Here is a 27,266-nt window from a genome sequence, read left to right on the forward strand (position 1 = left end):
GCGCGGAGTCCGCCCGCCTCGGGGCTCGCGGCAGCCTCGCGCGGCGGGGGCGGGGCCGGCGCCGAGGGGTGTGGCCGCGCGGGGGCGGGGCCGCGCGCGGGGAGGGCGGGGCGCCGGGCGCTCGCTCGCGGCGGAGCAGGAGCCGCCGCCATTTTGGTTTCGCCGCCTCGGCTCGGAGCAGGGCCGCAGCGGCGGCCGCTCGGTCCGGGTCCCGCCCTGGCCCCGTCCGCGCCGGGCGGCCGGGAAGATGCGGCGCGGAGGAGCCCGTCCTCGGCCCCGGCCGCGCTGTCGCTGACACGGTGAGGAGCGGGGCGAGCGAGCGGGCGGCGGGCGGGGACCGGGACCGCCTCAGGCCCGGAGCCCGGGGGGAGGGGAGCGCGGCCGGGGAGCCGCCGCGGGGGCCGCCCCGCCCCGCACCGGCGCCGAGGCGCGCGCTGCTCGGCATCCCCGCCCCGGCGGGCCGCGGGCGCGGGCGCATCCTCGGCGGGGCGGCCCCGGCGGCGGCGTGCGCGGGGCGGTCCGGCGGGGCCCGCGCCCGGAGCGCCGCGGGGGGACCCCGGCGGGGGGCCCCTGACAGGCGGGCGGCGCCGGGCGGGGGCGGGGCGGCGCGGGGGGGTGCCGGTGACAGCGGCGCCGCTCCCCGGGGCCGTGCCCCGCGCGGGCGGGGGGAGCCTGACGGCCGCGCCGGGGCGGTGTGCCGGGCCCCGCGGCGCCGGGGGGGCGGCTGTCAGCTGGCGGCGGGGCCGGGGCCGGGGCCGGGGCTCGGCGCCCTGCGCGGGGCTGCGCTGCCCGGCGGAGCGGGGCCCGGCGGAGCGGGGCGGGGGCGGGGGGCACAGGGGCGGTGCGGGGCGCGGGGCCCGGGGCCGTGCGGGGATCTCGCTGCCGCCGGCCGGGACGCTGCCTCCTTCGCTCGCTCGCAGGCTCGCTGGCTCGCAGGCTTCCCTCCCTGCTTCCCTCCCTCCCTGCTTCCCTCCCTGCCTCCCTCCCCAGCTCGCACTCCGGAGCTGTTGCTCTCCCCGGGTCTTGAGTGCCGTTGCGGTGCTGCTGAGCCCGAGCCCAGCCTCGCTGGCTGAGCCCCCTGTGCCTTAGCCCCGGATCAGGAGCCTGAGCTCGCTGCTGTCCCTTCCCCTCTCTCAGCCTCCTGACTTTCTGCCTCGTGTTTTCCACCTCTGGGTTTGCGGTTCCCTCGCCCTGGTAATTACCTCGCAGAGAGCCAGGAGCGCTCTGGGCTGTGGGTTTCCATCGGGTGGCCTCGGGACACTCCTTCCCCCCCTGTGCGCTGTCAGGAGCAAGTGAGGCAAGCCCGAGGTGCTGGATGCTTAACAGAGCCTTTTGTTTTGTTAGGAGAGAGTTGAGGAGCTGCAGGATGGATGTGTGTGGGAAGAAGGTGTTTGGCTCTCCCTTGGTGCATTGAAGTGGAGTTAGTTTGCATTCCCAGGCAGGGTGCAGGCTCTTCCCTGCTGTGTTTGGTTGCCTTCCTTGCACCTGCAGGAGCAGCACTGTCCAGCAGCATGGAGGGGGTCTGCTGGGGCAGCCCTGAAGGGTTTGCTTCATGTGGTCATCCTTGAGGACCTGGAGACCATCCCTGGGTGCTCCTGCCTCGGCAGGAGTGGGGAAGTTCCAGCAGCTGGCTGAGCATATGGATGGAAGCAGGCTCTCAAACCATCACCTGCCTGCCCCAGCTCCTGAGGAGGAGTCTGACTCCAACACCAAAGCTCCAGGAGCTGCTTGAGGCTGTATGGGAGTGGGAGAGGTGGGGGCTTTACTTGGAGGGGCTCCCAGTGCTTCAGGACAGAAGCATCACAGACTCCTGGTGGACTTCAGTGACCTTGGGTTGCAGGCTGCCAGCAGCCACCCAAAAAGGACTTTAGTGTTTGAGTGGTGGTGAAGAGCAAACTGCCTGGGAGGCCTGGCTGAGGTGTGAAGGAGCTGCTTTGTTTCCAGCTGCTCCCAGGAGTTCAGATTGCCCTGCAGGATACAGGCAGCAGCTCAAACTCTGGGTGCCAGGTGCCAGCCTTACTGCAGGAGTGATGCTGCTGCTGTCACAGGAGGGAAGGGGCAGTGCCACCTGTAGCTGCTGAGCTGCCCTTGCTTGTGCAACCAGCCCCAGCATCAGCTTCATTTGCGCTGCCATGGGCTCAGGGTTGACTTTCACCGCTGTGGGCACAGCCCTGCCCCTCCACTGAGGTCATCTCACAGCTTCTCAGGAGAAGGAGCAGCTCTCTGCAGCCCTGCTGTGACCATTCCCTGAGAGAAAGGGGAGGGCAGATCGGAGTCTGTGTCCTCTGGTGTGGTTTTCAGCCTGGTGGGCAGGGCTCACAGCCTGCCTGTGGCTGCCCTGGCACTGGGCTGCTGGGGCATGACCAGAGGCATTGCCTGCACTTGGTGGCAGGATCCTGGGATCAGAGAACTGCCAGGGCTGAAGGGCCCTCAAGGCTCAGCCAGCTCCAAGCCCCTGCCCTGGGCAGGGACAGCTCACACCAGGGCAGGCTGCTCACAGCCTTAAAGACTTCCAGAGGTGGAACTTCCACCCCCTGGGCAGCCTGGGCCAGGCTCTCACCACCCTCCTGGGGAACAACTTCTGCCTCACAGCCAATCTCAACCTCCCCACTTCTAGCTGTGCTCCATCCCCCCCAGCCCTGTCACTCCCTGGCACCCTCCAAAGTCCCTCCCCAGCTTTCCTGTAGCCCCCTGCAGACCCTGGAAGGCCACAGTTAAGTCTCCCCAGAGCCTTCTCCTCTGCAGCCTGAGCAACCCCAGCTCTTTCTCTCTCCAGGGGAGAGGTGCTCCAGGGGTTGGAGGTGGAGGCTGCTCTGCTGTGTTCCTTGCCTTTTTGCTGGCTGGGTGGGAAGAACAGAGGGGTTTGGGTCAGGACCCAAAGAACAGAGAGGTTTGGGCATCAGACCCAGAGGCAGCTGTGGGGGAAGCTCCTGGGTGAGCAGTGCAGAGCCTGGGGAGGGTTTGCTGCTGCTCCCCAGGCAGGCAGCGCTGGCTGGAGTTGGAGCTGGCAGCCTGAGGCTGCTGAACCTTTGCTCTGGTCAGACCTCTGCTGTGCAGGGTCGAGCAGCTCTGTCTCTGTTTGCATCTGAAGAGTCAAACAACAGCTGGCAGGGAGGTCAGACTTCAGTGCTGTGTTCCCAGACCCTGCAGCTCAGGAGCAGCATCAGGACAAGGTTCCAGAGGAAGCTTCCTACCTGCTGCCAGCTTAGCTCCTGTGGGAGCAGACCTGCAGGCTGTCACTGAGCTGTCAGGGCTGGAAGGCACCTCGAGGGCCATCCAGCTCCAGATCCCCTGCTGTGGCCAGGGGCAGCTCACACCAGAGCCAGGGCTTGGGAGGAGCAGCTGAGGGTTGCCTGCCCTGGAGGAGGGGAGGCTGAGGGGGAGCCTGCAGAATCTGCTGGGTGGGAGGCTGGAAATGTGCTGTGGGAGGTGGTTAGGATGTGCAGAGGTTTGACACCTGATGGTTCTGAGATCCTGAGCATGGAAGTGGCTGCAGAATGTGGAACAGGTCTTGGAACAGAGTCCTCAGGAGTAAACAGCAAACAACTTGAGGCAGAGGTGTTGCTGTTGCTGTGGGGAGAGCTGCTGAGGGTCTGCAGAGAGTGAGCAGAGGGAGGGGAGCTGCTGGGCAGAGCTCTGTGCAGCATGGCTGGCAGGGTGCTCTCCAGCCTTGGAAGTCAGGAGGCAGAGTGGGGAGGGGACAGAGGGACCTGAGCCCAACCCTGCCTGCAAGCAGGGGCAGCCAGGCTCCCCTGCTCCCACCCTGCTGGCTGCACCAGCTGGGTACAGCTCTGGGCTTGGAGAGCTCTTGGGAGGGCAGACTGGCAGGGAGCTCCTGCAGGGACCAGCAGCACCACAGCAGGTACTTTGCAAGGCCATCATCTGCCTCTGCCCTGAAGCAGGCCAAGGTGTGATGGAAAAGGAGAGCTGCAAAGTCCTGAAGCAAAGGTGGGAGTCAGAGGCCCAGTTCTGGGCCTTCCATCCCACAGGTAGCTAGAGGAGAGCTTGGGAGTGCCAAATCCTTGGGGCTCTCAGGGTGAGTTCCTGCAAGCTGTCCTAGAACCCTAGAGCTGAGGGGGCTGGGAGGGGGCTGAGATGCTCCACACCAACCACTCAGCTGGGGCTCCCCACCCCAGCACTGCTGCACAGCCCTCAGCACCTCAGCCATGTGGCTTCTAAGCCCTCCCAGGCATGGGGACTCCACCACCTCCCTGGGCAGCCTGGGCCAGTGCCTGAGAATCCTTCCTGGGAGGAAAGTCTTCCTAACCCCCAACCTGAACCTCTCCTGGCAGAACTTGAGGCTCTTTCCTCTTGTCCTGTCCCTTGCTGCATGTGGGGAGAGCCCAACCCCAGCTGGCTCCAGCCTCCTTTGAGGGAGGTGTGGAGAGCAGTGAGGTCTCCCCTCAGCCTCCTGCAGGCTGCACACCCCCAGCTCCCTCAGCTGCTCCTCACCAGCCCTGTTCCCCTGAGCCTTCATCAGCTTTGTTGCCCTGCTGGGGCCCACTCCAGCTTCTCAAAGTCCTCCTTGGAGTGAGGAGCCCAACCCTGGCCCCAGGGTTCCAGCTGTGGCCTCGGCAGGGCCCTGTCCAGCAGGAGTTTAACTCCAGCTGCTGCCGTTTGACTTCCACAGGGAGACTGTAAGGCAGGACCTGCAGAGGGGTGGCAGAGGTGTGAGCAGGGCACAGCCAGGTGTGAGGAGAAGCCCAGAGGGAGCAGTGGTGTCCCTTCAAATGAAAGAGAGGAGGAAAAGAGCTGTGCTGGCTGCTCCTGCTGAGCTGGGAGGGGCTGAGGAAGAAGAGCAGGTGAAGGGCTGAGGCACAGTGACATGCACCCCACAGACAGTGCCAGGAAGGAGTTGATGGGGTAGGGAAGCAGCAGCATCCTTGGGAGGCAGAGCTGGGATCTCCCCAGTTCAGCCTCAGGAAGAGGATCAGAGTGGCAGCCACCTCTGGGGCAGTCTGGAGAGTCAGAGAGGAGCAGATGCAGTGGTTGAGGCGCAAGGATGCTCAGGCCCAGGGTCTGTTGTCTGGGTAGAGGGGGATGAAGGGCTGGACAAACTGACCTGCTGTGTGTGGGAGGGGGCTGGCAGTCCTGGCACCTTGTTCCCAGGCACAGTTCCTGCTCCTGAGTTCTCCCAGACAGGATTTGAGCACAGCCCTCTGGCTCTCAGCCTGCACTGGAGCCTGGGAGGTCAGTGTGGGGCTGCTGTGGCTGACACAGAGCCCTGCTCTGAGCTGAGTGTGGAGCCAAGCCCAGCAGCAGGGGTGGGCTTGGTGCACTTAGCTTGGTTTCAGATGCTGAGCTTCTTAGTGAGCAAATGGCTGCAGGGGTGTAGCTGCTGTGAAGCTGAAGCTCAGCCCCAGGAGCTGCAGGGGAGCAGGGCTGGCTCTGGAGTGTGCCATGGCCCTGGGTGCAGGGGCAGGGGGCTGCCAGGGCAGTGTGGAAGGCAGCAGACCCTTGTCAGGGTGCTGCAGGGAGGAGCTCTTCCTTGTGGCTGTGGCATTTCCCCAGGGGCTCCTGTGTGCACAGAGCCCTTTGGGGGGCTGCTGGTTTCCAGGTCCCCAGTCCTGTCAACACTTCTCTGTCCCTTCCCTTCCTTCATCCCCAGGCTGCCCAGGGAGGTGCTGGGGGCCTCAGCCCTGGAGGTGTTAGCAGCCAGGCTGGAGGTGGCTGTGAGCAGCCTGCTGGGGTGTGAGGTGTCCCTGGGCAGGGCAGGGGCTGGAGCTGGCTGAGCCTTGAGCTCCCTTCCAGCCCTGGCAGCTCTGTGGTTTTGTGTCTGGCCCCACTGGAATGTCTGTGCTGAGCCTCTCCTTTGTGGCTGTGGTTTGTCCTCTCTGGTAGTCACCAGAGCACTGCTCCTGTACCTTCTGCACTCAAAACCTAGCAGGGTGCAGGGGTTTGGGTTGTTCTTGGCCAGGGGGGAAGCAGCAGCTCCTGGCTGGGTGTGTGAGCGCAGGAGGCAGCCAGGGGCTCAGGCCTGGGCCTCAGCAAGTCCTTTCTGCTGTAGTTAAGGTGAGAAAGTTCCCTCTGGTAGAGAGGTGAGGCCACCCCTGGAGCACTGTGTGCAGGCCTGGGCTCCCCAGTGCCAGAAGGACCAGGACTCGGTGGGGAGGGGGCAGGAAGGGGCTGCAGAGATGCTGAAGGGCCTGGAGCTGTGTGTGAGGGGCAGAGGCTGTGCTGCAGAGCTGGCTTTGCAGCGCTGTGGGCTGCTCTTTGCTGTGCTGGAGCCTCAGCTGCCTGCTGCTGCTCAGCTGGAACCTGCTGCTTGCCCTCTCGTTGTTGCCAGTGCTCTTTTCTGCCAGGAGAAGCCAAGTTCATGCTGCCTTCTCTCCTTTGCCTTCTGCAGAGTGGAAGATGCTGGCTGCCAGGGGTAGAGCAGATCCTCTGCGGAGCTCATCTCTGTGAACCTCCCCTGCGCTTCCCTGCCTGTGATGGACCCTCGGAGCTCTGCTATGTTAGGCTTGGGCTCTGATTCTGAAGGGTTTTGTGGGAAGAGTCCCTCTGCAGCCAGTGTTGGCTCCTTGGTGGGCAAGGGGGAAGCAGAGCTGGAAAGCTGCAGCAAGGAGGAAGAGGACAGCAGGAGGAGGAGTCGGGAGGGGAGCAGCCCTGAGCGGGGGAAGAGCGAGGCCCGCGGCGAGGCCCCGCAGCAGTTCTCAGTGAAGGAGACAAACTTCTCAGAGGGAAACCTGAAGCTGAAGATTGGTCTGCAGGCAAAGAGGACAAAAAAGCCTCCCAAGAACCTGGAGAACTATGTGTGCAGGCCTGCCATAAAAACCAGCATCAAGCAACCCAGAAGGGCCCCAAAGGGTGGGAAGATGACAGAGGAGAAGAATGAGCACTGTCCTTCAAAGCAAGTGAGTAGTGCTGCTGGAGGGGTGCAAGCCATGGGGCAGCCAGCTGGCAGCCCTGCCTGGTTGTCCTCTGCTGCCTGCTTTCCCATTTCTAAGCTGGAAGAGGGGGGATTGAGGCTGGAGCAGGAAGAAGTCCTTCAGAGCAGGGGTGGGGAGGCCCTGGCACAGGCTGCCCAGGGAGGCTGTGGCTGCCCAGGGAGGCTGTGGCTGCCCAGGGAGGCTGTGGCTGCCCAGGGAGGCTGTGGCTGCCCCTCCCTGGAGGTGCTCAAGGCCAGGCTGGATGAGGCCCTGAGCAGCCTGGGCTGGGGTTTGGAACTGGATGATTTTTAGGGTCCCTTCCAAGGCATTCTGTGCAGCCTCTGATACTGCAGGTTCTGGAGCTGGAGGTGGTTTGGTTTCACTGCCACTGCCCAAACCCAGCCCAGGATGGCTTTGCTCTCTCAGCTCTCCAATGGCTCTGAGCAGTAGTGAAGGATAATTCCCTTCCACCCCTGCAGGGAGCTGGGAGGCAGCACCTGTGACACAGCAGTGTCAGGTTTCTGCCTCTTGGACAGAAGGAGGTGGAGGATGTGTCTGTTCCAGTGGGCTCTGCTTGGCCCTAGCACCAGCAGGGTGGTGAGAGCCTGGCCCAGGCTGCCCAGGGAGGTGCTGGAAGCCTCAGCCCTGGAGGGGTTTAAGGCCAGGCTGGATGTGGAGCAGCCTGCTGGGGTGTGAGGTGTCCCTGCCCATGGCCCAAGGGGTCCTTGAGGTCCCTTCCAGCCCTGACAGTTCTGTGACTCTGGGAGAACTTTGGCTGCAGGCCTTTGCTCTGCATTCTTCCACTCCAGCACAAGGTTCTTCTTCCTAATGGCCTCCCTGAGAGGAGCAGCTCACAGCTTGGCCCTGCACTGCTCCCTTGCTGGCCTTGCTCTCTCTCTGTGGCTTCCCTGCCAAGGCTGCTGCCATGAGCTGGCTGTTGGGGCCGGGCTGGGGCTGACCTCCAGGTGTCCACCTGAGCTGCAGAGACAGCCAGGAAGTGTGGAGCCTCTCCCAGGGAGAGCAATTGATGTTTAAACACAGCTGGTGGCAGCATGGGCTCTGCACCTTGCCATCTGGGCTCGTGTGCTGGGCTCCTCTCAAGGCATCCCTCACATTCCAAAGGGAAGTGAGAAGGCTGGGGGGCAAATGCTGGTGGAACATCTCTGGGGGGAGGGAAGGCTGAGAGGCTTGGGGCTTTGGAGTCTGGAGGAGGGAGCCCAGGGGGCATCTCCTCAGTGCTGATCAGGGTGGGTGTCAGGAGAGGAAGCTGAGGGAGGGTCTCACTGCCCTCTGCAGCTCTCTGAGGGGAGGTTGGAGCAAGCTGGGGCCTGGGCTCCCCTGCCCTGCAGCAGTTACTCAGGTTGTGCCAGGGGAGGCTCAGGTTGGGCTTGAGGAACAATTTCTTCCCAGAAGGTGTTCCAGGCCCTGGCCCAGGCTGCCCAGGGAGGGGTGGAGGTGTTTAAAAGCCCTCTGGATGTGGCACTGGTGGACATGGGGCAGTGGCAGTGGTGAGACTGTGAGCTCTAGGCTGGAGTGGATGGTGTCAAAGGTCCCTCCCAGCCTCAGCACTGTGACTCTGCAGGGCAGGAGGGGTTTGTTTGCAGACAGGTTAGGTGAGTTAGGTGAAAGACCCAGGAGGTGCTGGGGGAGGCTGCTCCAGTTGGAGAGTCCTCACAGAACTGTCTTGAGACCTCTGCTTCTCCTGGAGTGGCTGTGCCTCAGGAGAGCCTGGCACTGGCACTGTGCAGTGGGACAGAGGATCCCAGAGCTGCCAGGGCTGGAAGGGAGCTCAAGGCTCAGCCAGCTCCAGCCCCCTGCCCTGGGCAGGGACAGCTCACACCCCAGCAGGCTGCTCACAGCCACCTCCAGCCTGGCTGCAAACACCTCCAGGGCTGAGGCTCCCAGCACCTCCCTGGGCAGCCTGTGCCAGGCTCTCACCACCCTCCTGGGGAAGAGCTTCCTCCTAAGGTCTAATCCAACTCTCCCCCCCTCTAGCTTGGATCCATCCCCCCCAGCCCTGTCACTCCCTGACACCCTCAGCAGTCCCTCCCCAGCTTGCTTGCAGCCCCCTGCAGATCCTGGAAGGCCACAATGAGGTCTCCTGGGAGCCTTCTCCTCTCCAGCCTGCACAACCCCAACTCTCTCAGCCTGGCCTCAAGGCAGAGCAGCTCCAGCCCTCTGCTCCTCCTCCTGGCCCTTCCCTGGACACCTTCCAGCCCCTCCAGATCCTTCCTGGCACAGAGGTTCCAGAGTGCTGGCTTCTCCCTGCCTCCCAGCTGTAGGTTTTGTGAGTATGAGGGGGGTGAAGCTGGGGGCAAGCTCCTCAAACATGACACTCCAGCAGCATTTCCATATGATTGCAGCTGGCACAGCAGAGCTGGGCCTGGTGCCAGGCTGTTCTCTGTAGGCCCCAGGCTGGCTCCCAGCACAGCTTTCAAAGCAGCCAGCAGCAGCAGTGGGATGAGTTCTGTGCTGCAGTACTTCAGAGACCTCCACAAGGAAGATGTCTCAGGTCAGGGCTTGTGGCCACCCTCTCCCAGCAGATCTCTGCTCAGTGGCAGCTCACTGCCCTTGGGAAATGGCATCTGCTTTCTGGAAGCATTTGGGTTGCTAGGGCAGGGATCCTGAGAGGGAAATCCTAGCTCCTGGCTCATCAGGGGTCTGAGTGTGGGCCTGGTGAAGGAGCAGGCAGTGACCAAGGGCACTCTGAGACCTGAGATCTGTTTTCACTTCCCTTCAGCTAACTCCCTCCAGAGCACCTGTGGCTGGCATCTCCCACTGAGGCCAGGGGGGGCAGGTTGGATGTTAGGAGCAATTCCTTTCCTGCAAGAGTGGTCAGGCACTGGAGCAAGCAGCCTGAGGAGGTGGTGGAGTCCCCACCCTGGAGGTGTGCAAGGAGCCTGTGGCCATGGCAGCTGGGGCATGGTCTGGTGGCCCTGCTGGGGTTGGGTTGCTGGTTGGAATCAAGGATCTCAGAGGACTTGGCCAGCCCAAGCAATTCCATGGTTCTGTGGTCTCCAGGGAGCTGTCAGGCTGATTCCAGCTGCAGGCTGCTGTTCAGGCCATGCTGCTGGAGCTCACTGAGCAAACTCTCTGCTCCTGATCCACAGCAAAGTTTGCTGCTTCTCCCAAGCTGTGCCTTCCCTCAGCACCTGCAGATCTTGGCCACAGAGCTCTGTGCAGCCTCCTGAGCCTCCTGCTGCTTGTAACCAGCTGCAGTGGGCACCATGCAGTTGTCTGCTCTTGCAGGGGCATGAGGAGCTGTGGCATTGGTGCCCTGCCCTCTGTGCTGAGTGTCTGGGAGCAGATCCCAGAAGGCTTTCAGGCTGTGTGTGCAGGCCATGGGATCAGAGGCTTCCCTTCTGGGCCCCTGCTTGCAGTCAGAGCTGTGCTGGGCACTGTGTGAAGGAGAAGGAAACAGCACTGAGGTGTTGCTCTTTGGGGTCCTGGGAGTTGCCATTTAACTTCTGCAGAGCAGATTTGCACTCTGGGTAGGTCAGAACTCAACCATCTCACCTGCCCCATGGGTGGGCAGAGTGTCCCTGCCCCATGCAGGCAGCAGAGCTCTTGGGCTGACTTCTGCTGCTCTCAGCAGGCTGCTGTGAGCAGGGCCTGCAGTGGGTCAAGACACATCCTGGCAGAGCTGCCCTTGCAGGGCATTGCTCAGCTGCTGCTCAGGAGCAGGTGAGGCCTTCCAAGTGCTACCAGGCTGTGGTTAGCCCAGGACATTACTGTCAATGGTTGGGGTTTGATCAACCTCAGCAGCAAGTGGAAAATGGTTAGAAGTGGGGGGGGGGGGGGCAGTGCTGCATGGGACAGCAATGTGCCCTGGGGGCCAAGGGGGTCCTGGGGGGATCCAGAGCAGTGTGGCCAGCAGAGCCAGGGAGGTTCTCCTCCCCCTCTGCTCTGCCCCAGGGAGACCTCCCCTGGAACACTGCATCCAGCTCTGGGCTCCCCAGTTCAAGAGGGACAGAGATCTGCTGGAGGGAGTCCAAGGGAGGGCTGTGAGGATGCTGAAGGGGCTGGAGCACTGCCTGGGGAGGAGAGGCTGAGAGCCCTGGGGGTGGTTAGTCTGCAGAGGAGGAGGCTGAGAGGGGAGCTGAGAAAGGTCTATCAATATCTGAGGGCTGGGGGTCAGGAAGGGAGGGACAGGGACAGGCTCTGCTCACTGTGCCCTGGGACAGGCCAAGGGGCAGTGGATGGAGACTGCAGCCCAGGAGGTTCCACCTCAGCAGGAGGAAGAACTTCTGCCCTGTGAGGCTCCCAGAGCCCTGGAGCAGGCTGCCCAGAGATGTTGTGGAGTCTCCTTCCCTGGAGCCTTCCCAGCCCCCTCTGGCTGTGTTCTGTGTGCCCTGTGCTGGGCTCTGTGCTCCTGCTCTGGCAGGGGCTTGGACTCAAGGATCTCCTGAGGTCCCTTCCAAGCCCTGCCATTCTGTGGTCATCCACACTGAGAACTGGGAGCAAGTTTGGGTTTCTCTAGCATCAGAAAAGCTTCAACATGTCCATGGAGCCTTAAGATGCATGAATGTGGTCATGGAGCCTGGGTTCTTCTGACTCCTCTACCATCCAGAGCAGGAATTAACCCTCCCTGCACCCAGAGATGTTGTGCTGCTTGTGCAGCCTCCCTGCTCTGTTCCTAGAGAGATGGATTCATGACTCTTGTTGCTGCTGTTACTGACTATCATTATTGATTGTTGTTGTCATTATCATCATCACTATCATATTTTTTCTCATTCCAGGACCCCTCAAAGCTGTACAAGAAAGCTGGAGAAGTTGCAACAGTTGAGTTACATGTGGAAGAAGGTACACAAGTAGACACAAATCCTTTACCTAAGAAAGTTTCCCCATTGCACTCTGAAATGACAGATTATCTCAAGTCATCTCCTCCAGCTCTTATCAGTAGCCATAATTCTGACCTAAAGGATAGATCACAAATTAATGGAGCACCAACTGTCACAGAGAAATTGGCTCAGCTCATTGCCACTTGTCCCCCCTCAAAGTCTTCCAAAACAAAGCAGAAGAAGCCCAGCAATGGAAGTGCATCTGGTGTGGTTAAAGACTCTGGGAAGAAGCTGCCAGGAACCATAACTGCAGGTGGTTTAGTTGCTAAAGATTTGGTAAAGAAGTTGCCAGGCTCTGGTATTGCTGTTGGGTTGGTTAACAAGGACTCAGGGAAGAAGCCATTAGGGATTGGTAGTGCAGCCATATTGGTTAACAAAGACTCTGGGAAGAAGCCACAAGGGATTGGCCCCTTAATGGGATTGGTTAACAAGGAGCCCTCTGGAAAAAGGCCACCAGGGATCAGCACTCCAACTGGGTTGGTTAACAAAGACTCTGGAAAGAAGCAGCCAGTGAGCAGCTCTGCAGTTGGGTTAATCAGCAAGGATGTTGGGAGGAAGCTTCCAGCTCTCAGCCCTCCAGCTGTACTGGCTGGTAAGGAGTCTGTCAAGAAGCCATCAGGGATTGGCACTCCAGCAGGGTTGATCAGCAAGGATGCTGGGAAGAAGATGCTGGGAATCAATCCCCCTCCAGCGCTGGGCAGCAAGGATCCCGGGAGGAAGGTGGCAGGGGCTGGCAGCGTGGCAGCTCTGACTAACAAAGATGCTGGAAGGAAGACACCAGGGATTGGCAGCCCAGGGGGGGCTGTTAGCAAAGATTCTGGGAAGAGTATGCCAGGAATTAGCAGTCCAGTGGGACTGGTTAGCAAGGACTCTGGGAAGAAGCCAGCAGGGATCAGCAGTCCATCTGCTGTGGCCAGCAAGGACCCTGGAGCTCTGCTCTCGGACTCGCTGCTGCCTGCCTCGGAGCCCTTCAAGCTTCCTTGCAACTCAAACCTCAGTAGCCTCGAAAGCCATGAGACTGTAGATTTGCTGAAGGAAGGTCCTGCTGGCAAACCATTTGAGAAGCACCTGGTGAGGCAGAGCAAAGAGAGCAGCTTGGAGAAGCTCTCGAGTCGGAAGGAAGTCGGCGAGGTGGGCAAGGAGGCCGCGAGCGAGGGCCCTCGCGCTGCGCCCGAGGCTTACCCAGCCGCTGAGAAAGGCCTGTACGAGGCAGCCAAGCACGAGAAACAGCCTCCAGTCTACTGCACCTCTCCAGACTTCAGAACAGGAGGGGCCTCAGACGTCTCCACAGCCAAGTCCCCGTTCAGCGCGGTGGGGGAGGGCAATCTGCCCTCGCCGTCGCCCACGGTGGCCGTTACCACCTCCAACAGGAGCCTCTCGACAGCCTCCTCGCAGTTAGCATCTAACTCCTTGCATTTAAGTTCCACAGCAGACCTCCTGGAAGGTATCTCAGAGCCCATTGGCAAACCTCAGTTCTCTTCTGACAGTCCCCTCCTGACTCTGAACAGAACCCTGAACCACGCTCTGGGCACCGACTTCAAAGGTGCCGAGAAGGACCTAAGCGATTCCAAAGCTGCTTACATGGAAGCTTCCAGAACCGGCCCTTCCACGGGGAAGAAGCCCATTCTGGCAGCTGAGACCAGCATCCATGCTGCTGTCACCCCCTCAGTGGTGAGCTTCACCAGCCTCTTCAGCAGCAAGCAGTTCCTGAAGATCGGAGCGCTGGCCGCGTCGGACAAGCCCTGCCAAGGAGCCAAGAGCCTGAGCCCCACTCAGCAATCCAAACCTCTGAAGAAGAGGAAAGGGAGGAAGCCTCGGTGGACCAAGGTGGTGGCCAGGAGCACGTGTCGGCCCCCGAAGGGCCTGGAGCTGGAGAGGTCAGAGCTTTTTAAAAACATCTCCTACAGTGCTCTGTCCAGCAGCAGCCTGGAGCAGGCCAAGTTCCTGAAGAGCATGGCCCCCTCCCCCTTCGTGGAGCACGAGTTTGTCAAGCACCAGCTGCCGAAGCTGAGCGAGGCGAGCAGCCAGCCCCTCGCGCTGCTGGCCGAGACCGACAAGCAGGCCCAGAAGTTCTACGCTGGGCACAAGCCGCCCTCCAGCCTGTGCATGTCAGATGATTTCCTACCCGACCTCTACAAGCCCAAAAGAGGGAGACCTAAGTCCAAGGAGATGCCGGAGCTCGAAGGCCCTCCCAAGAGAGCGCTGAAGATCCCAGCCTCCAAGGTCTTCTCGGTGCAGTCAAAGGAAGAGCAGGAGCCTCCCATCCTGCAGCCCGAGGTGGAAATCCCCTCCTTGAAGCAGAGCCTCTCAGGGCAACCTTTCCCCAAGAAGAGAGGGAGGCCGAAGAGGCAGATCAGGTCCTCGATTAAAATGAAGCCTCCGATCCTGTCCGTGGCTCCCTTCGTGGGAGCGGAGCCCGCCAGCAAGATCGGGGCTGAGAGCGACCAGCACCGGGGGGGAGACTTCTTCGAGAGGAAGGACCAGCTCCGAGGGCCAGAAGAGGTGCAGAAGCCTGCTCTGTGCAGCATGACTGATTTGGAAGCAGACCAGGAGAGAAAAGTTGGCAAGAGGAATAATGGGCAGCTGATGAAAACCATCATCAGGAAGATAAACAAAATGAAGACTCTGAAGAGGAAGAAACTTCTGAACCAGATCCTGTCCAGCACAGTGGAACCAAATAACAAAGGGAAAGTGCAATCCAAGCTCCACAACACAGTCTCCACCCTTGCTGCCACGTTTGGCTCCAAATTAGGCCAGCAGATAAATGTCAGCAAGAAAGGAACCATTTACATAGGAAAGAGGAGAGGGAGGAAACCCAAGGCTGTCCTGAATGGGCTTCTAAGCAGCAGCTCTGCCAGCCTGACGGTGCTGGAGAAGTCTGCCCAGCAGGCCCCTGGTACCTCACTGGGACAAGTGCTTCCCCACCTGCTCCCCTCAGCAGCTCCCAGCTCAGAGATTCTTCCATCTCCAGTCTGCTCCCAGTCGTCCGTGGTGAGCGGGGGCCAGAGCCCTGTCAGCAGCGACGCGGGGTTCATCGAGCCCAGCTCGGTGCCCTACTTACACTTACACTCCAGGCAGGGAAGCGTGGTTCAGACGCTGGCCATGAAGAAAGCTGCTAAGGGGAGGAGGAGGCTGTCCCCACCTACCCTGCTCCCAAACTCCCCTTCTCACTTGAGCGAGCTGACGTCGCTGAAGGAAGCCACCCCCTCCCCCGTCAGCGAGTCTCACAGCGACGAGACCATTCCCAGCGACTCCGGCATCGGCACCGACAACAACAGCACCTCGGACAGAGCCGAGAAGTTCTGCGGGCAGAAGAAGAAGCGGCACTCTTTCGATCACGTTTCCCTCCTGCCGCCCGAGACCTCCAGCGTGCTGAGCAACCTCAAGGAGAAGCACAAGCACAAGTGCAAGCGCCGCAGCCACGACTACCTGAGCTACGACAAAATGAAGCGGCAGAAGAGGAAAAGGAAGAAGAAGTACCCCCAGCTGCGGGGCAGGCAGGACCCTGACTTCCTGGCCGAGCTGGAGGAGCTGATCAGTCGGCTGAGTGAGATCAGGATCACCCACAGGAGTCACCACTTCATCCCCAGGGATCTGCTGCCGACCATCTTCCGCATCAACTTCAACAGTTTCTACACTCACCCCACGTTCCCTTTGGATCCTTTGCACTACATTAGGAAGCCTGACCTGAAGAAGAAGAGAGGCAGGCCCCCCAAGATGCGGGAGGCCATGGCAGAGATGCCCTTCATGCACAGCCTCAGCTTCCCCCTCTCCAGCACCGGGTTCTACCCCTCCTATGGCATGCCTTACTCTCCCTCCCCCCTCACAGCTGCTCCCATAGGCTTGGGTTATTATGGGAGGTACCCTCCGACCCTCTACCCTCCTCCACCTTCTCCCTCTTTCACTACCCCCCTGCCCCCCCCTTCCTACATGCATACAGGCCACTTGCTTCTCAACCCCACCAAATACCACAAGAAGAAGCATAAGCTGCTGCGGCAGGAGGCTTTCCTCACCACGAGCAGGACTCCCCTCCTGTCCATGAGCACCTACCCCAGCGTCCCCCCCGAAATGGCTTACGGCTGGATGCTGGAGCACAAGCACAGGCATCGGCACAAGCACAGGGAGCACCGCTCCTCCGAGCAGCCCCAGGTGGCCATGGACACCATCGCCGCCAACAGCTCCTCCAGAACCGTCCTGGAGTCTCTGAAGCGCTACAGGTTCGGCAAGGAGGCTGTGGGCGAGAGGTACAAACACAAAGAGAAGCACAGGTGCCACATGGCGTGCCCGCACCTGTCGCCTCCGAAGGGCTTGCTGGGCAGAGAGGAGCAGTGGGTCAGGAGGGAGCCCTCGGAGTCTAACTCCCTGGCGCTGGGACTGCAGGCGCCGCTGCAGATAGACTGCGCGGAGAGCGCCCCCGGCCTCTCCCTGGGGGGCTTCACCCCCAGCGCCGAGCCGGCCAGCAGCGAGGAACACACGAACCTTTTCACAAGTGCAATAGGCAGCTGCAGGGCCCCAAGCTCTGCCAGCACCAGCGGGCGCAAAAAGCTGACTGACAGCCCTGGACTCTTCAGTGCCCAGGAGCCCTCGCTGCCCAGGCCCCTCCGCAAGGAGCCGCTGCCCGCCGGCGACAAGGCCCTGCCGCCTCTGCCAGGTAAGGGAAGCTCTGCCCGGGCCTGGCCTGCAGGCCTGGGGTCTCACGTGGTACCCAACCTGCTGGGAAAGGAGGGCAGCTGTAGGAATCTTCTGTGTCTTGGACTTGGTGAGGGTCGGCTCTCGGCCCCTCTCCGCAGGAGGGTGTCCAGAGGAGGGCAGCGAGGCCTGGGGAAGGGTCTAGAGAAAGGTGTGGTGAGGAGCAGCTGAGGGGACTGAGGCTGTTCAGACTTGAGTCGAGGAGGCTGAGGGGGGGATCTCATCACCCTCTACAACTCCCTTGAAGGAGGTTGGAGCCAGGTGGGGGTCGGTCTCTTTTCACATGCAGCAAGTGGCAGGAGGAGAGGAAATGGCCTCAAGTTGAGCCAAGGGAGGCTCAGGTTGGATACCAGGAAGGATTTCTTCCCAGAGAGGGTTCTCAGGCACTGGAGCAGGCTGCCCAAGGTGGTGGTGGAGTCACCATCCCTGCAGGTGTTTGAGGGATGCATGGACGTGGTGCTGAGGGATGTGGGTTGGTGGCAGTGGCTTAGCAGCAGTGGTGGCACTGTGAGCTCCAGGGGAGTGCTGGGCCTGGGTGGTCTCAAAGGCCTCTTCCAGGCTCAGCAGTTCTGTGGCTCTGTTCTCTGCAGCCCTTGGTGCAGGCTCATGTGGTGTCTCCTCCACAACTGCTTTTGGGACTAAGCACTTTTTCCCACCAGATTTTTCTTGGCTGTAGAGATAAAGCTGTGCTGAAGGTGCTTGCTCCTGCCCTGGAACTTGGACTTTCTGGAGAAATGAGCTAAACATTTCTCATGCTAAAGGCTATGTCTGGGGGTTTGGTTGGTTTGGTTTTGACTCAGCTATAGGGCACAGCTCTTAGGAATAGCACTGCTGAGGGAAAAGTTTCCTTTCCCTTTTCCAAGTCCTGCTTTAGTTACTTTGCCAATCTCTGCATCAGTGAAACTTTTGATCCCTGCCCGGAGGCCTGCAGCAGCTCCCTGCCCGGAGGCCTGCAGCAGCTCCCTGCCCGGAGGCCTGCAGCAGCTCCCTGCCCCGAGCCTGCAGCAGCTCCCTGCCCCGAGCCTGCAGCAGCTCCCTGCCCGGAGGCCTGCAGCAGCTCCCTGCCCGGAGCCTGCAGCAGCTCCCTGCCCGGAGCCTGCAGCAGCTCCCTGCCCCGAGGCCTGCAGCAGCTCCCTGCCCCGAGGCCTGCAGCAGCTCCCTGCCCCGAGGCCTGCAGCAGCTCCCTGCCCCGAGGCCTGCAGCAGCTCCCTGCCCCGAGGCCTGCAGCAGCTCCCTGCCCCGAGGCCTGCAGCAGCTCCCTGCCCGGAGGCCTGCAGCAGCTCCCTGCCCCGAGGCCTGCAGCAGCTCCCTGCCCCGAGGCCTGCAGCAGCTCCCTGCCCGGAGGCCTGCAGCAGCTCCCTGCCCCGAGTCTTGCAGCAGCTCCCTGCCCAGAGCCTGCAGCAGCTCCCTGCCCGGAGTCTTGCAGCAGCTCCCTGCATGGAGGCCTGCAGCAGCTCCCTGCCCAGAGCCTGCAGCAGCTCCCTGCCCCGAGTCTTGCAGCAGCTCCCTGCCCGGAGTCTTGCAGCAGCTCCCTGCCCGGAGTCTTGCAGCAGCTCCCTGCCCGGAGTCTTGCAGCAGCTCCCTGCATGGAGGCCTGCAGCAGCTCCCTGCCCCGAGCCTGCAGCAGCTCCCTGCCCCGAGCCTGCAGCAGCTCCCTGCCCCGAGCCTGCAGCAGCTCCCTGCCCCGAGCCTGCAGCAGCTCCCTGCCCAGAGCCTGCAGCAGCTCCCTGCCCGGAGTCTTGCAGCAGCTCCCTGCCCGGAGCCTGCAGCAGCTCCCTGCCCGGAGCCCGCAGCAGCTCCCTGCCCGGAGCCTGCAGCAGCTCCCTGCCCGGAGGCCTGCAGCCTGCAGCAGCTCCCTGCCCAGAGCCTGCAGCAGCTCCCTGCCCAGAGGCCTGCAGCCTGCAGCAGCTCCCTGCCCAGAGGCCTGCAGCCTGCAGCAGCTCCCTGCCCAGAGGCCTGCAGCCTGCAGCAGCTCCCCAGAACAGCTGCTGAACGATGCTGGGAATGCCTGAAACCAAACCTGGTCACAGCTGCTTTATGCAGAGCAACCTCACCTATAGCCTTAGGCAAAGCTGAAGCAGAACCAGCTGGGGCTGCAGTGATGCTCTCAGTGTGGCTGCTGAAGGACATCAAAGGCCTCCCCTCTGGGACTGGGGGCTTTGGCATCTGCAGAATGTTCAGGGAGGGGGGGAAAGGAACCTGCTGTGGCATTTCAGACTGGAAGAAAGTGCATTTTGTCCCTCACAAGCTTAGGTGTCACTGCCTGCTGTGCTTCATCATTGCAGAAGGGTGGGGGGGGATAATTTGCACTGTCTGGATTGCCATGGACACTTCAGAGGGACCACATGCCAAAGATGACCTGCAAAAGGACAAGTGTCTGGTGCTTGCTTCTGCTGTGTACAGGAAGGCTGATGCCTTCCCCTCCCTCTTTCCAGTACTTGCCTACACTTTCCCTTGAAATTCAAACCATTTGTCCAAACCCACTTGTGACTAATCCTCCACAGGCCAAGAGCCAAGCAAACAAGCAGCTCCCAGTGAGGAGCAATAAATCCCTCCTGGTGCTCCTCACTCTCATCTTCCTCCTTTGCTCGTGGTGCTCCTGAGGCCACCTCCCCGCTCTGCCTGGGGGGATGCATGGAGGGAAGGGGTTTTGGCCTTTGGGAGGTTTATGGTTTGCTTATTTTCAGGGCAGGATTCTTTCCCAAGCCCTCATTACTTCACCCTCTTTCATACTGCTGCAAGTATTCGGGGCGGGGGTGAGTCAGGAGGAAGCAATAAAGCTGTGAGGTTGCTTGTCCTGCAGCCACGGAAAGGAAAATTCCCCAGCGTTAGGTCATCAAAAGGCTTCCATGGGGCTGCCAGGGGCGGCTGTGGGAGCTGGGAATTCCTGCAGCTCTGGGAGTTTCCTGAGGCTTCCCACTGCAGCCAGCGCTCTGAGCTGGAGGAGCAGAGACCTTGCAGCCTGCTGCTGAAGGCTCCGGGCCGCTCTCCCTCTTGCAGGGTGTTGCTCACCTTGCCCAGCCGTGGGGCAGGCGCTGGGCACCTGCTGCTTGCTGGGGGTCTGGGGTCAGCTCAGCGTTCAGCTCCCAGTGCCCCCCAGGCTCTGTGCAGCACAGCAGAGAGCTGAAACAGCCGTTGAGGAGGGCTGGTCGTGCTGGGGCGCTTGGAGCAGCCCTCCAGCAGCTGGAGGAGAGCTGGGGAGGGACTTGTGACAAAGGCTGGGATGGCAGGAGGAGGCACAGCGGCTCTGAGCTGGGAGAGGGGAGGCTGAGGCTGGAGAGGAGGAGGAAATTCTGGCGTGGGGGTGGGGAGACTCTGGCACAGGCTGCCCGGGGAGGCTGTGGCTGCCCCCTCCCCGGAGCTGTTCCAGGCCAGGCTGGAGGTGTCCCTGCCCGAGGCAGGGGGCTGGAGCTGGATGAGCTTCGAGGTCCCTTCCAGCCCACCCCTCCCTGCTCCCGAGGTTGGGACCGGGAGCGATTCCAGGCCCCCGGCAGCTCCTCGGGCACGGCTCCGGCTCCGGCCCCGCTGCTCGCACCGGCAGCGGCCGTGCCCCGGGGCGGGACCGCGGGTGCGGGCGGGAGGCGCCGGGGCCGTGCCGCAGGGGCGAGCCCCGCCGGCTGCTCGTGCCCGCGGCGCCGCCCCCCGGCGCTGGGCGCGTTCCCGCCCCGGGCACGCGGGCCGGGCCGCATTGGCAGCGCGGCGGTGGCGCCCTCTGCCGGCCGCGCCCTGCCTCTGCCGCGTTCCGGTGCGGCGCGGTGCGGCGGAGGGGCCGGCGGCGTTCGGGGGCTGCGCGGCCCCGCCGGGAGCAGGCCCCGAGCTCCGCTCTCCGTTTCCCGGTCACGGCGGGAGACGCAGCCTGCGCCTGCCGCATGGCTCCGGCCGGTCCCGGCGTGCCTGTGCGAGGCCCTGCTGCAGGAAACCGAAGCATCTTGCAGTCCCTTGGTGCAGGAGCGTGGACTTCTCCCTGGAGAAGGAGCTCTGAATGGAGACCTGCGAGGGTGGCATCCCCCAGGGAGGGCACTGGGACCAGGGCTGTTTAACATCTCTGTTGGCAACACGGACGGTGGGGTCCAGGCACCCCCAGCAGGTCTGCTCCAGCTGAGAGCAGTGGTGGATGTGGATGTGGATGTGGCAGACCCCCAGGCCAGCCTTCCAAGGGACCTCCAGCGGCTGGTGAAGCAGGCTGGGAAGACTCTGGTGAGGAGCACGCCGCGCATCGCTGTGTCTGTCTCGGGCTGCGTTGCAAAGAGCATTACCACAGGAGGAGGATGAGAGCTGGCCTCTCCTCAGCCCTGGTGAGACCACATCGGGAGTGCTGTATCCCACTCTGGGCTCGTCAGTACGAGAAAGACATGGACATGCTGCAGGGAGTCCAGGGAGAAGCCCCAAAGATGCCTGAGGGATTGGAACACCACACAGAGAGTTTGAACTGTTCAGCCTGGAGAGAAGGAGCAAGGCAGATCTTGACCAACTCGTGCATGTGCTGGACAGAAGTGAGGAAGGAAGAAGGAGCCACACTCTTCTCAGTGATGCCCTGTGGCAGGACAGGAGGTGATGAGCACCTTCCCAACAGGAAACTCTGCTTGTGCATAAGGAAGTGTCTTGCTGTAAGGGTGGCTGCACGCTGGGTTGCGGAGCCTCCATCCTTGGGGACAGTGAAAACAGCGACTCTGAGCAACCTGATCTGGTTGGCCCTGGTTTGAACAGAGTAATTGGTGGAGACAATCTGCAGAGGTCCTTTCCCAGCTCAAATGCTCTGTGAAAATCAAGGAATGAAGCTCAGGGGTGGCTCCTCTGAAAGCAGGAGCACGAGGGGCTGGGTTTGGTTCTCCCCTAAAAGCCAATCCTGTGATGATACCAAGTGGCTCTTTCTCACTGCTTGTTTGCTGTCCCACCTATGCCAGTAGCCTGGGAGAGCATTCTGGGTGGTCCCTATCCATTCTTCTCCACCTCCATGCATTCAGAGTGAGGAAGTGTTCCTGCAGCTTAAGGAAAAAAAGAGTAGCCTTGGTGTGAATGTTTAGCATCTGCAGTGTGTTGTGTTGGCACAGCCAGCCTGAAATCATTTCTGTTTGTGCTTTTCCCTGATCTGCTTTTCAGGCACCTTGCCAGCACAGGACAAACCTTCCCAGAGGCAGTCAGAGAGCACAAACTGCAGCCCTTCCAGAAAGAGATCAACATCTGAGAGCACTTCTTCCACAGGCAAGTAACACCTGGCTTTGTTTTCAGGATCACTGCTGTGCCAAGACCTTTGCTACTCCAGGCAGCTGAAGCAGGTCAGGAAGGGATGATGGGAGGGGGGTGGAAGTGCTGGGAGGGCCTGGGAACTCTGGTAGCATTCTGCTCGTTTCTGTCAAGTGGGGATCAAGTCTGAGGGGCACAGAGTCAATTGTAGTGTTGAGTAACTGTGTGCCAACAGGGCACTGAGGGAGCTGGCAGCTGCTGTGGGGCTCTCAGCCTTCAGCTGTCCTATCCTTCTGGATCAGTTTCCAAGCAGAAACCCCTAGCTCAGGGCTGTCCATCAGACCTTGTGTCCACATGTGCTGTGTTTGTATAGCCTGGTTATGGATGGTGCAGCTGTTCACAGAGCTCACCCTGCTGGCAGCTGCTGTTCCTGTGAAGAGCCCTCAGCTCCCTCCTGGTGGGGATTCAAAGGCCATAAGAAAACAAAGGGTGATTTATTCTTTCATCTAAAATGGGAAGCCAAAAGTGTAAATCCTTCCTTTCTCTCAGAGTTGGGGCTGGGTTTTCCTAGGGACTGCAGCTAGGCTCCCAGCAGTGACCTGACACATGTGCTGCTCTGTTTCCTCCTTCTCACCATGCAGGCAGAGTCCTGCTCACAGGAAGATGTTTAGAACTTAGGTGGATTCTTCCTCCTTTAAACTCTGCAGCCTCTGAAGCATCTCCTTAGTTGCTGCTGCAAGTTCCTGACTCTGGAATCTCAATGAGGAATCACAGAATGCTCTGGGTTGGAAGGGAGCTCCAAAGCTCAGCCAGTCCAACCCCCTCTGCACTCAGCAGGGACATCCTCCCCTAGATCAGGCTGCCCAGGGCCCTGTCCAGCCTCATCTTGAACATCTCCAGGGGTGGAGCCCCAGGCACCTCCCTGGGCAGCCTGTTGCAGTGTCCCAGCAGCCTCACAGTGAAGAGCTTGTTCCTAACATCCAATCTAAACCTGCTCTGCCCTAGTGTGAAGCTATTGCCCCTGGTCCTCTCACTGCAGGCCTTTGGGAACAGTCTCTCTCCAGCCTTCTTGCAGCCCCCTTCAGGTACTAGAAGGCCTCTGTTAGGTTTTCCTGGTACCTTCTCTTCTCCAGGCTGAACACCCCCAGCCTCAAGATCCCCTCAGGGATCTCATCAGTGCTGATCAATACTTAGTGTGGGTGGCAGGAGGATGGGACCAGTCCTTTGTCAGTGGTGCCCAGTGCCAGGACAAGGGGTAACAGGCACAAGTTGAACAACAGAAGTTGTGTCTGAACACAAGCAGGAGCTTCTTGAATTGAAGGGTGAGGGAGCCCTGGAGCAGGCTGCCCAGAGCAGTGGTGGAGTCTCCATCTCTGGAGCCATTCCAAAGTCTCCTGGATGTGTTCCTGCCTTGGCAGGAGGGTTTGACTGGATGATCTCCAGAGGTCCCTTCCAACTCCTACCATTCTGAGATCCTGTAAGTACCTGGGGAATGCTCTCATTGCTGCTGGAAGAGAGGGGCTGTGGGAATGAGGGGAGAGCAGCTGCTGAGGGAAGAGGCAGACTTGGCTTTTGCATCACTGGGCCCCTTGGCCCATTCTGTGCTACAGAAGCTGGTGTCTTTGTCATTGAACATTCCAGGCAACTGTAGGGTCTGAAAGGCTCTCAGTCTCTCCAGCCTTTGATTCCAGGCTGGTGTGATGGTATCCCAAGCCTCTCTTCTGTCTGTGTTGCAGTGATTGCAGTACCCAGCCGGGGAGCAAGGCTGGCGGTGGCCGCTGAGGATCCAGTGGACAGCTTGCTGCAGCGCATGGCACAGCAGGAAGGCCAAGCTGCTTTGGACAAAACCTTGGAGGCAGTCATTGCTAACGTGTCTGTTCCACCATCAGCTAGCCCTGCTCGAAGCCACAGCAGGGAGAGAGGCCTGGGGAAGCAGCAGGACAGCCTGGTGTCCCCAGCCATCCCCAGCAGCTCCTGCAGCGACAGCATCTCGCTTCTGTCGGAGCGGCTGCCCAACAGCTACTCCCCACATCACCTCAAGAGGAGCGTGGTGGAAGCCATGCAGAGACAAGCTAGGAAAATGTGCAATTACAACAAGATCTTGGCAACAAAAAAAAATCTTGACCATGTCAATAAAATCCTGAAGGCCAAAAAGCTGCAGAGGCAGTCACGGACTGGCAACAACTTCGTGAAGCGCAGGCCCGGCCGGCCCCGCAAGTACCCGATGCAGGCCGTGGTGTCCATGCAGGCCTTCCAGGCAGCCAGGCTGGTCAGCCAGGACTTGGAGAAGAGAGAGGAGAGCAGCAGTCCCTTACACCTTGGGCCTGATACCATCACAGATGTGATTGAAGCTGTGGTGCAAAGTGTGAACTTGAACACGGATCACCGGAAGGGCTGGAAGAGGAAGAGGTGGCTGGCGGAGGAGCAGGCCAGGAAGCGACAGAAGCCTTCCCCAGAAGAGGAACAGGAGAGCAGTAAGAGGTAGATCCCATCAGGTTTTGTTGTGGTTTAAGCTTTCCCAGAGCCCAAAAGCCAAAGGGGAACAGATTTGGATTGCCTCCCCTCTCCCTTTGCCCCAGTAGGGTAAAAGCAAATCAGGCAGGAGAAGAGAGAGGTAAAATTGTGACAGAAGCAGTTTGGAGTCCATTGGGAGTTTAACAGCAGTTTAACAAAGCACATGTAGGATGTGGGTAATGGGAAGCTCCAAAGCTAGAAGGAGAAAGGGTAAATGAAAAAAGCATCCAAAACCAGGCCCAGCTGGTGCAGGATTCTCCTTGGATGCAGCCCTGAGGAGTTTGGCTGCAGCACGAGCAGAGCTCACCATGGGGTAGGAGCAAGAGGTAGGAGGATGCCTCCCCTTGAATAGCCTTGCTGGACAGGAAGGGGGAATGGAATAGACCTTGACCTGAGGACCCCTCCCCCTGGGGGGGAAATGAAGTCTCTCTGCCCAGCTGGCTCAGGTTTCTTTGTCCACCTGGGGGCTAGGTTCTTTCCAGCCACTCCGGGGTGGCTGTAACCTGACACAGTTTTGTACTCTCAGTGCAGGCTTTGTTGACTTGGACATTTCAGTCCATGGAAAAAACCCTGCTGTGATCTTCTCTTTGTTCACTTCAGAGGGGAACCAGTGTGTCACTTTGAGCTGTCCTTGGGGGCTTCCCAAGTTACTCAGCTGTTATGGGTTGGAAGGGATCCCCCCCAAGAACTTTGTTTAGAATCTGCCACCCCTCTCCTGCTGTCTGGCACCTCTGGGAGCTTCTGTTTACAACTAAAATGTTAGTTCCAAACTAACATCAGCAAAGCCCCAAAAGGGGATGGAGTCTCCTGGAACTGATGGGTTTGTGCTTGTGGCTCAAGTGAAGCAAGGTCTGTGGCTGCCTTGCTGAAGAGAACTCTTGCAAGGAGTTGGCAACAGGTTCCAGAGTAAAGATTGTTCCTTCCTCATGTGCAGAAGAGGGAACTGTAGGAGTTCCACGTGCCCTGGGGATCTTAGAGTGTTACTAGTTTGCATCACAAGTGCCTGCAAGCAGCACATCAGGTGAGATCAGTTGATAGGCATCAAATGGAGAGTGAACCCAAACCAGCAAGGAGGAGCTGAGGGGTGCAGAGTGAACCCAAACCAGCAAGGAGCTGAGGTGTGCAGAGTAAACCCAAACCAGTAAGGAGGAGCTGAGGTGTGCAGAGTAAACCCAAACCAGCAAGGAGGAGCTGAGGTGTGCAGAGTAAACCCAAACCAGCAAGGAGGAGCTGAGGGGTGCAGAGTAAACCCAAACCAGCAAGGAGCTGAGGGGTGCAGAGTGAACCCAAACCAATAAGGAGGAGCTGAGGGGTGCAGAGTAAACCCAAACCAGCAAGGAGGAGCTGAGGGGTGCAGAGTAAACCCAAACCAGCAAGGAGCTGAGGGGTGCAGAGTGAACCCAAACCAATAAGGAGGAGCTGAGGGGTGCAGAGTAAACCCAAACCAGCAAGGAGGAGCTGAGGGGTGCAGAGTGAACCCAAACCAGCAAGGAGGAGCTGAGGGGTGCAGAGTAAACCCAAACCAGCAAGGAGGAGCTGAAGTGTGCAGAGTAAACCCAAACCAGCAAGGAGGAGCTGAGGGGTGCAGAGTAAAGCCAAACCAGCAAGGAGGAGCTGAGGGGTGCAGAGTAAACCCAAACCAGCAAGGAGGAGCTGAGGGGTGCAGAGTAAACCCAAACCAGCAAGGAGGAGCTAAGGTGTGCAGAGTAAACCCAAACCAGCAAGGAGGAGCTGAGGGGTGCAGAGTAAACCCAAACCAGCAAGGAGGAGCTGAAGTGTGCAGAGTAAACCCAAACCAGCAAGGAGGAGCTGAGGGGTGCAGAGTAAAGCCAAACCAGCAAGGAGGAGCTGAGGGGTGCAGAGTAAACCCAAACCAGCAAGGAGGAGCTGAGGGGTGCAGAGTAAACCCAAACCAGCAAGGAGGAGCTGAGGGGTGCAGAGTAAACCCAAACCAGCAAGGAGGAGCTGAGGGGTGCAGAGTAAACCCAAACCAGCGAGGAGCTGAGGGGTGCAGAGTGAACCCAAACCAGCAAGGAGGAGCTGGGGGGTGCAGAGTGAACCCAAACCAGCAAGGAGCTGAGGTGTGCATCTGTGCAGTCAGTGGTTAGTAAAGGACCAACTATCTCTGGTCTAAATCTTCACATACTCCTCCCCAGAGTCATGAATACAAACAGCTCAAACTCCTCCAGAAGCCTTCCTCCAGGTGTTTCCAGAGTGGTTCTGAGAGACAAGCAGCCAAAGAGTGTCTGGGAGCTGAGCTCTGTGCTGCTGCCGCGGAGGCTCCCGGGGTGGTGCTGTGAGCACACCTCCAGCGGCTGCGCTCTGAGGCTTTCCTGGAGCCTCCAGACAGGCTTGACCACAGACTATTTTTAGACTACAAAAGCAGATAGCAGAAGCCACCTTCTCAATTACTCAGCTGAGGCTCCAGGAGATAAACATTAGCAGTGCAAAGAGCATTCTTCCTGTGGTCATTAATAGCAGGGGCACTTCATGAGGATCAGACGCTCCTGGTGCCGCCGCCGGAGCTCCGTCCCTGGGCTGCATTCCTTCCAGGAGCTGACAGGCAGGGCCATGAGCTGCCTTGTTTTCCCTGATGGCCAGATTGTAGAGGGTTATGGTCAGAAGTGTGGTGAGAGCATCTTCCCATCTTTCCTTGCAGTTTTCCTGAGGCAGTAGCTGAACCTCCCAGCCCCAATGACGCCCTCGGGAAGCCGCCGGAGCCTGAAGCCTCCCAACAGCCTCTGCCTGCTCTGGCCCAGCGTGAGAAGAAAGCCCCTCGACCCCCGAAGAAGAAGTACCAGAAGGCAGGGCTCTACTCTGATGTGTACAAAACAACAGAGTAAGTAACACCAAAGCTGCTCTCTCACATCCCAGTGGAGACTCCTATCAGCTGGAGCCCAGAAAAGGGCTGCTGCTAGGGAGCAGCTGAAACAAAACCATCAACTTGTAGTGCTAGGAGTAGGGGGAATGGGCTGAAGCTGGAGGTGGGGAGGTTCAGGCTGGATGTGAGGAAGAAGTTCTTCACTGTGAGGGTGGTAAGCCCTGGAATGGGTTGTCCAGAGAGGTGGTTGAGGCCCTATCCCTGGAGGTGCTTCAGACCAGGCTGGAACAATATACACTGGATCAGGCTGCCCAGAGCCATCCAGCCTGGCCTTCAGAACATCCAGGG

General features: G+C 59.9%; 1 protein-coding gene across 1 annotated transcript in view; it reads left to right on the top strand.

The window, feature by feature from the left end:
* The first annotated feature begins 155 nt into the window (after positions 1-155).
* Positions 156-27,266, top strand: part of ASH1L (ASH1 like histone lysine methyltransferase) — a 58,000-nt gene continuing 30,889 nt past the window's right edge. Inside the window, 6 exon segments of the mRNA XM_068168857.1 lie at positions 156-299; positions 6,347-6,854; positions 11,609-16,361; positions 21,500-21,601; positions 23,320-24,064; positions 26,757-26,936. Of these exon segments, the coding sequence (XP_068024958.1) occupies positions 6,432-6,854; positions 11,609-16,361; positions 21,500-21,601; positions 23,320-24,064; positions 26,757-26,936 (6,203 nt within the window). The 5' untranslated portion in view covers positions 156-299; positions 6,347-6,431.

This window comes from Melanerpes formicivorus, unplaced genomic scaffold (genome assembly GCF_026170545.1).
Source record: "Melanerpes formicivorus ecotype bairdi unplaced genomic scaffold, bMelFor1.0.p_v2 SCAF_158, whole genome shotgun sequence".
Lineage (NCBI taxonomy): Eukaryota > Metazoa > Chordata > Aves > Piciformes > Picidae > Melanerpes > Melanerpes formicivorus.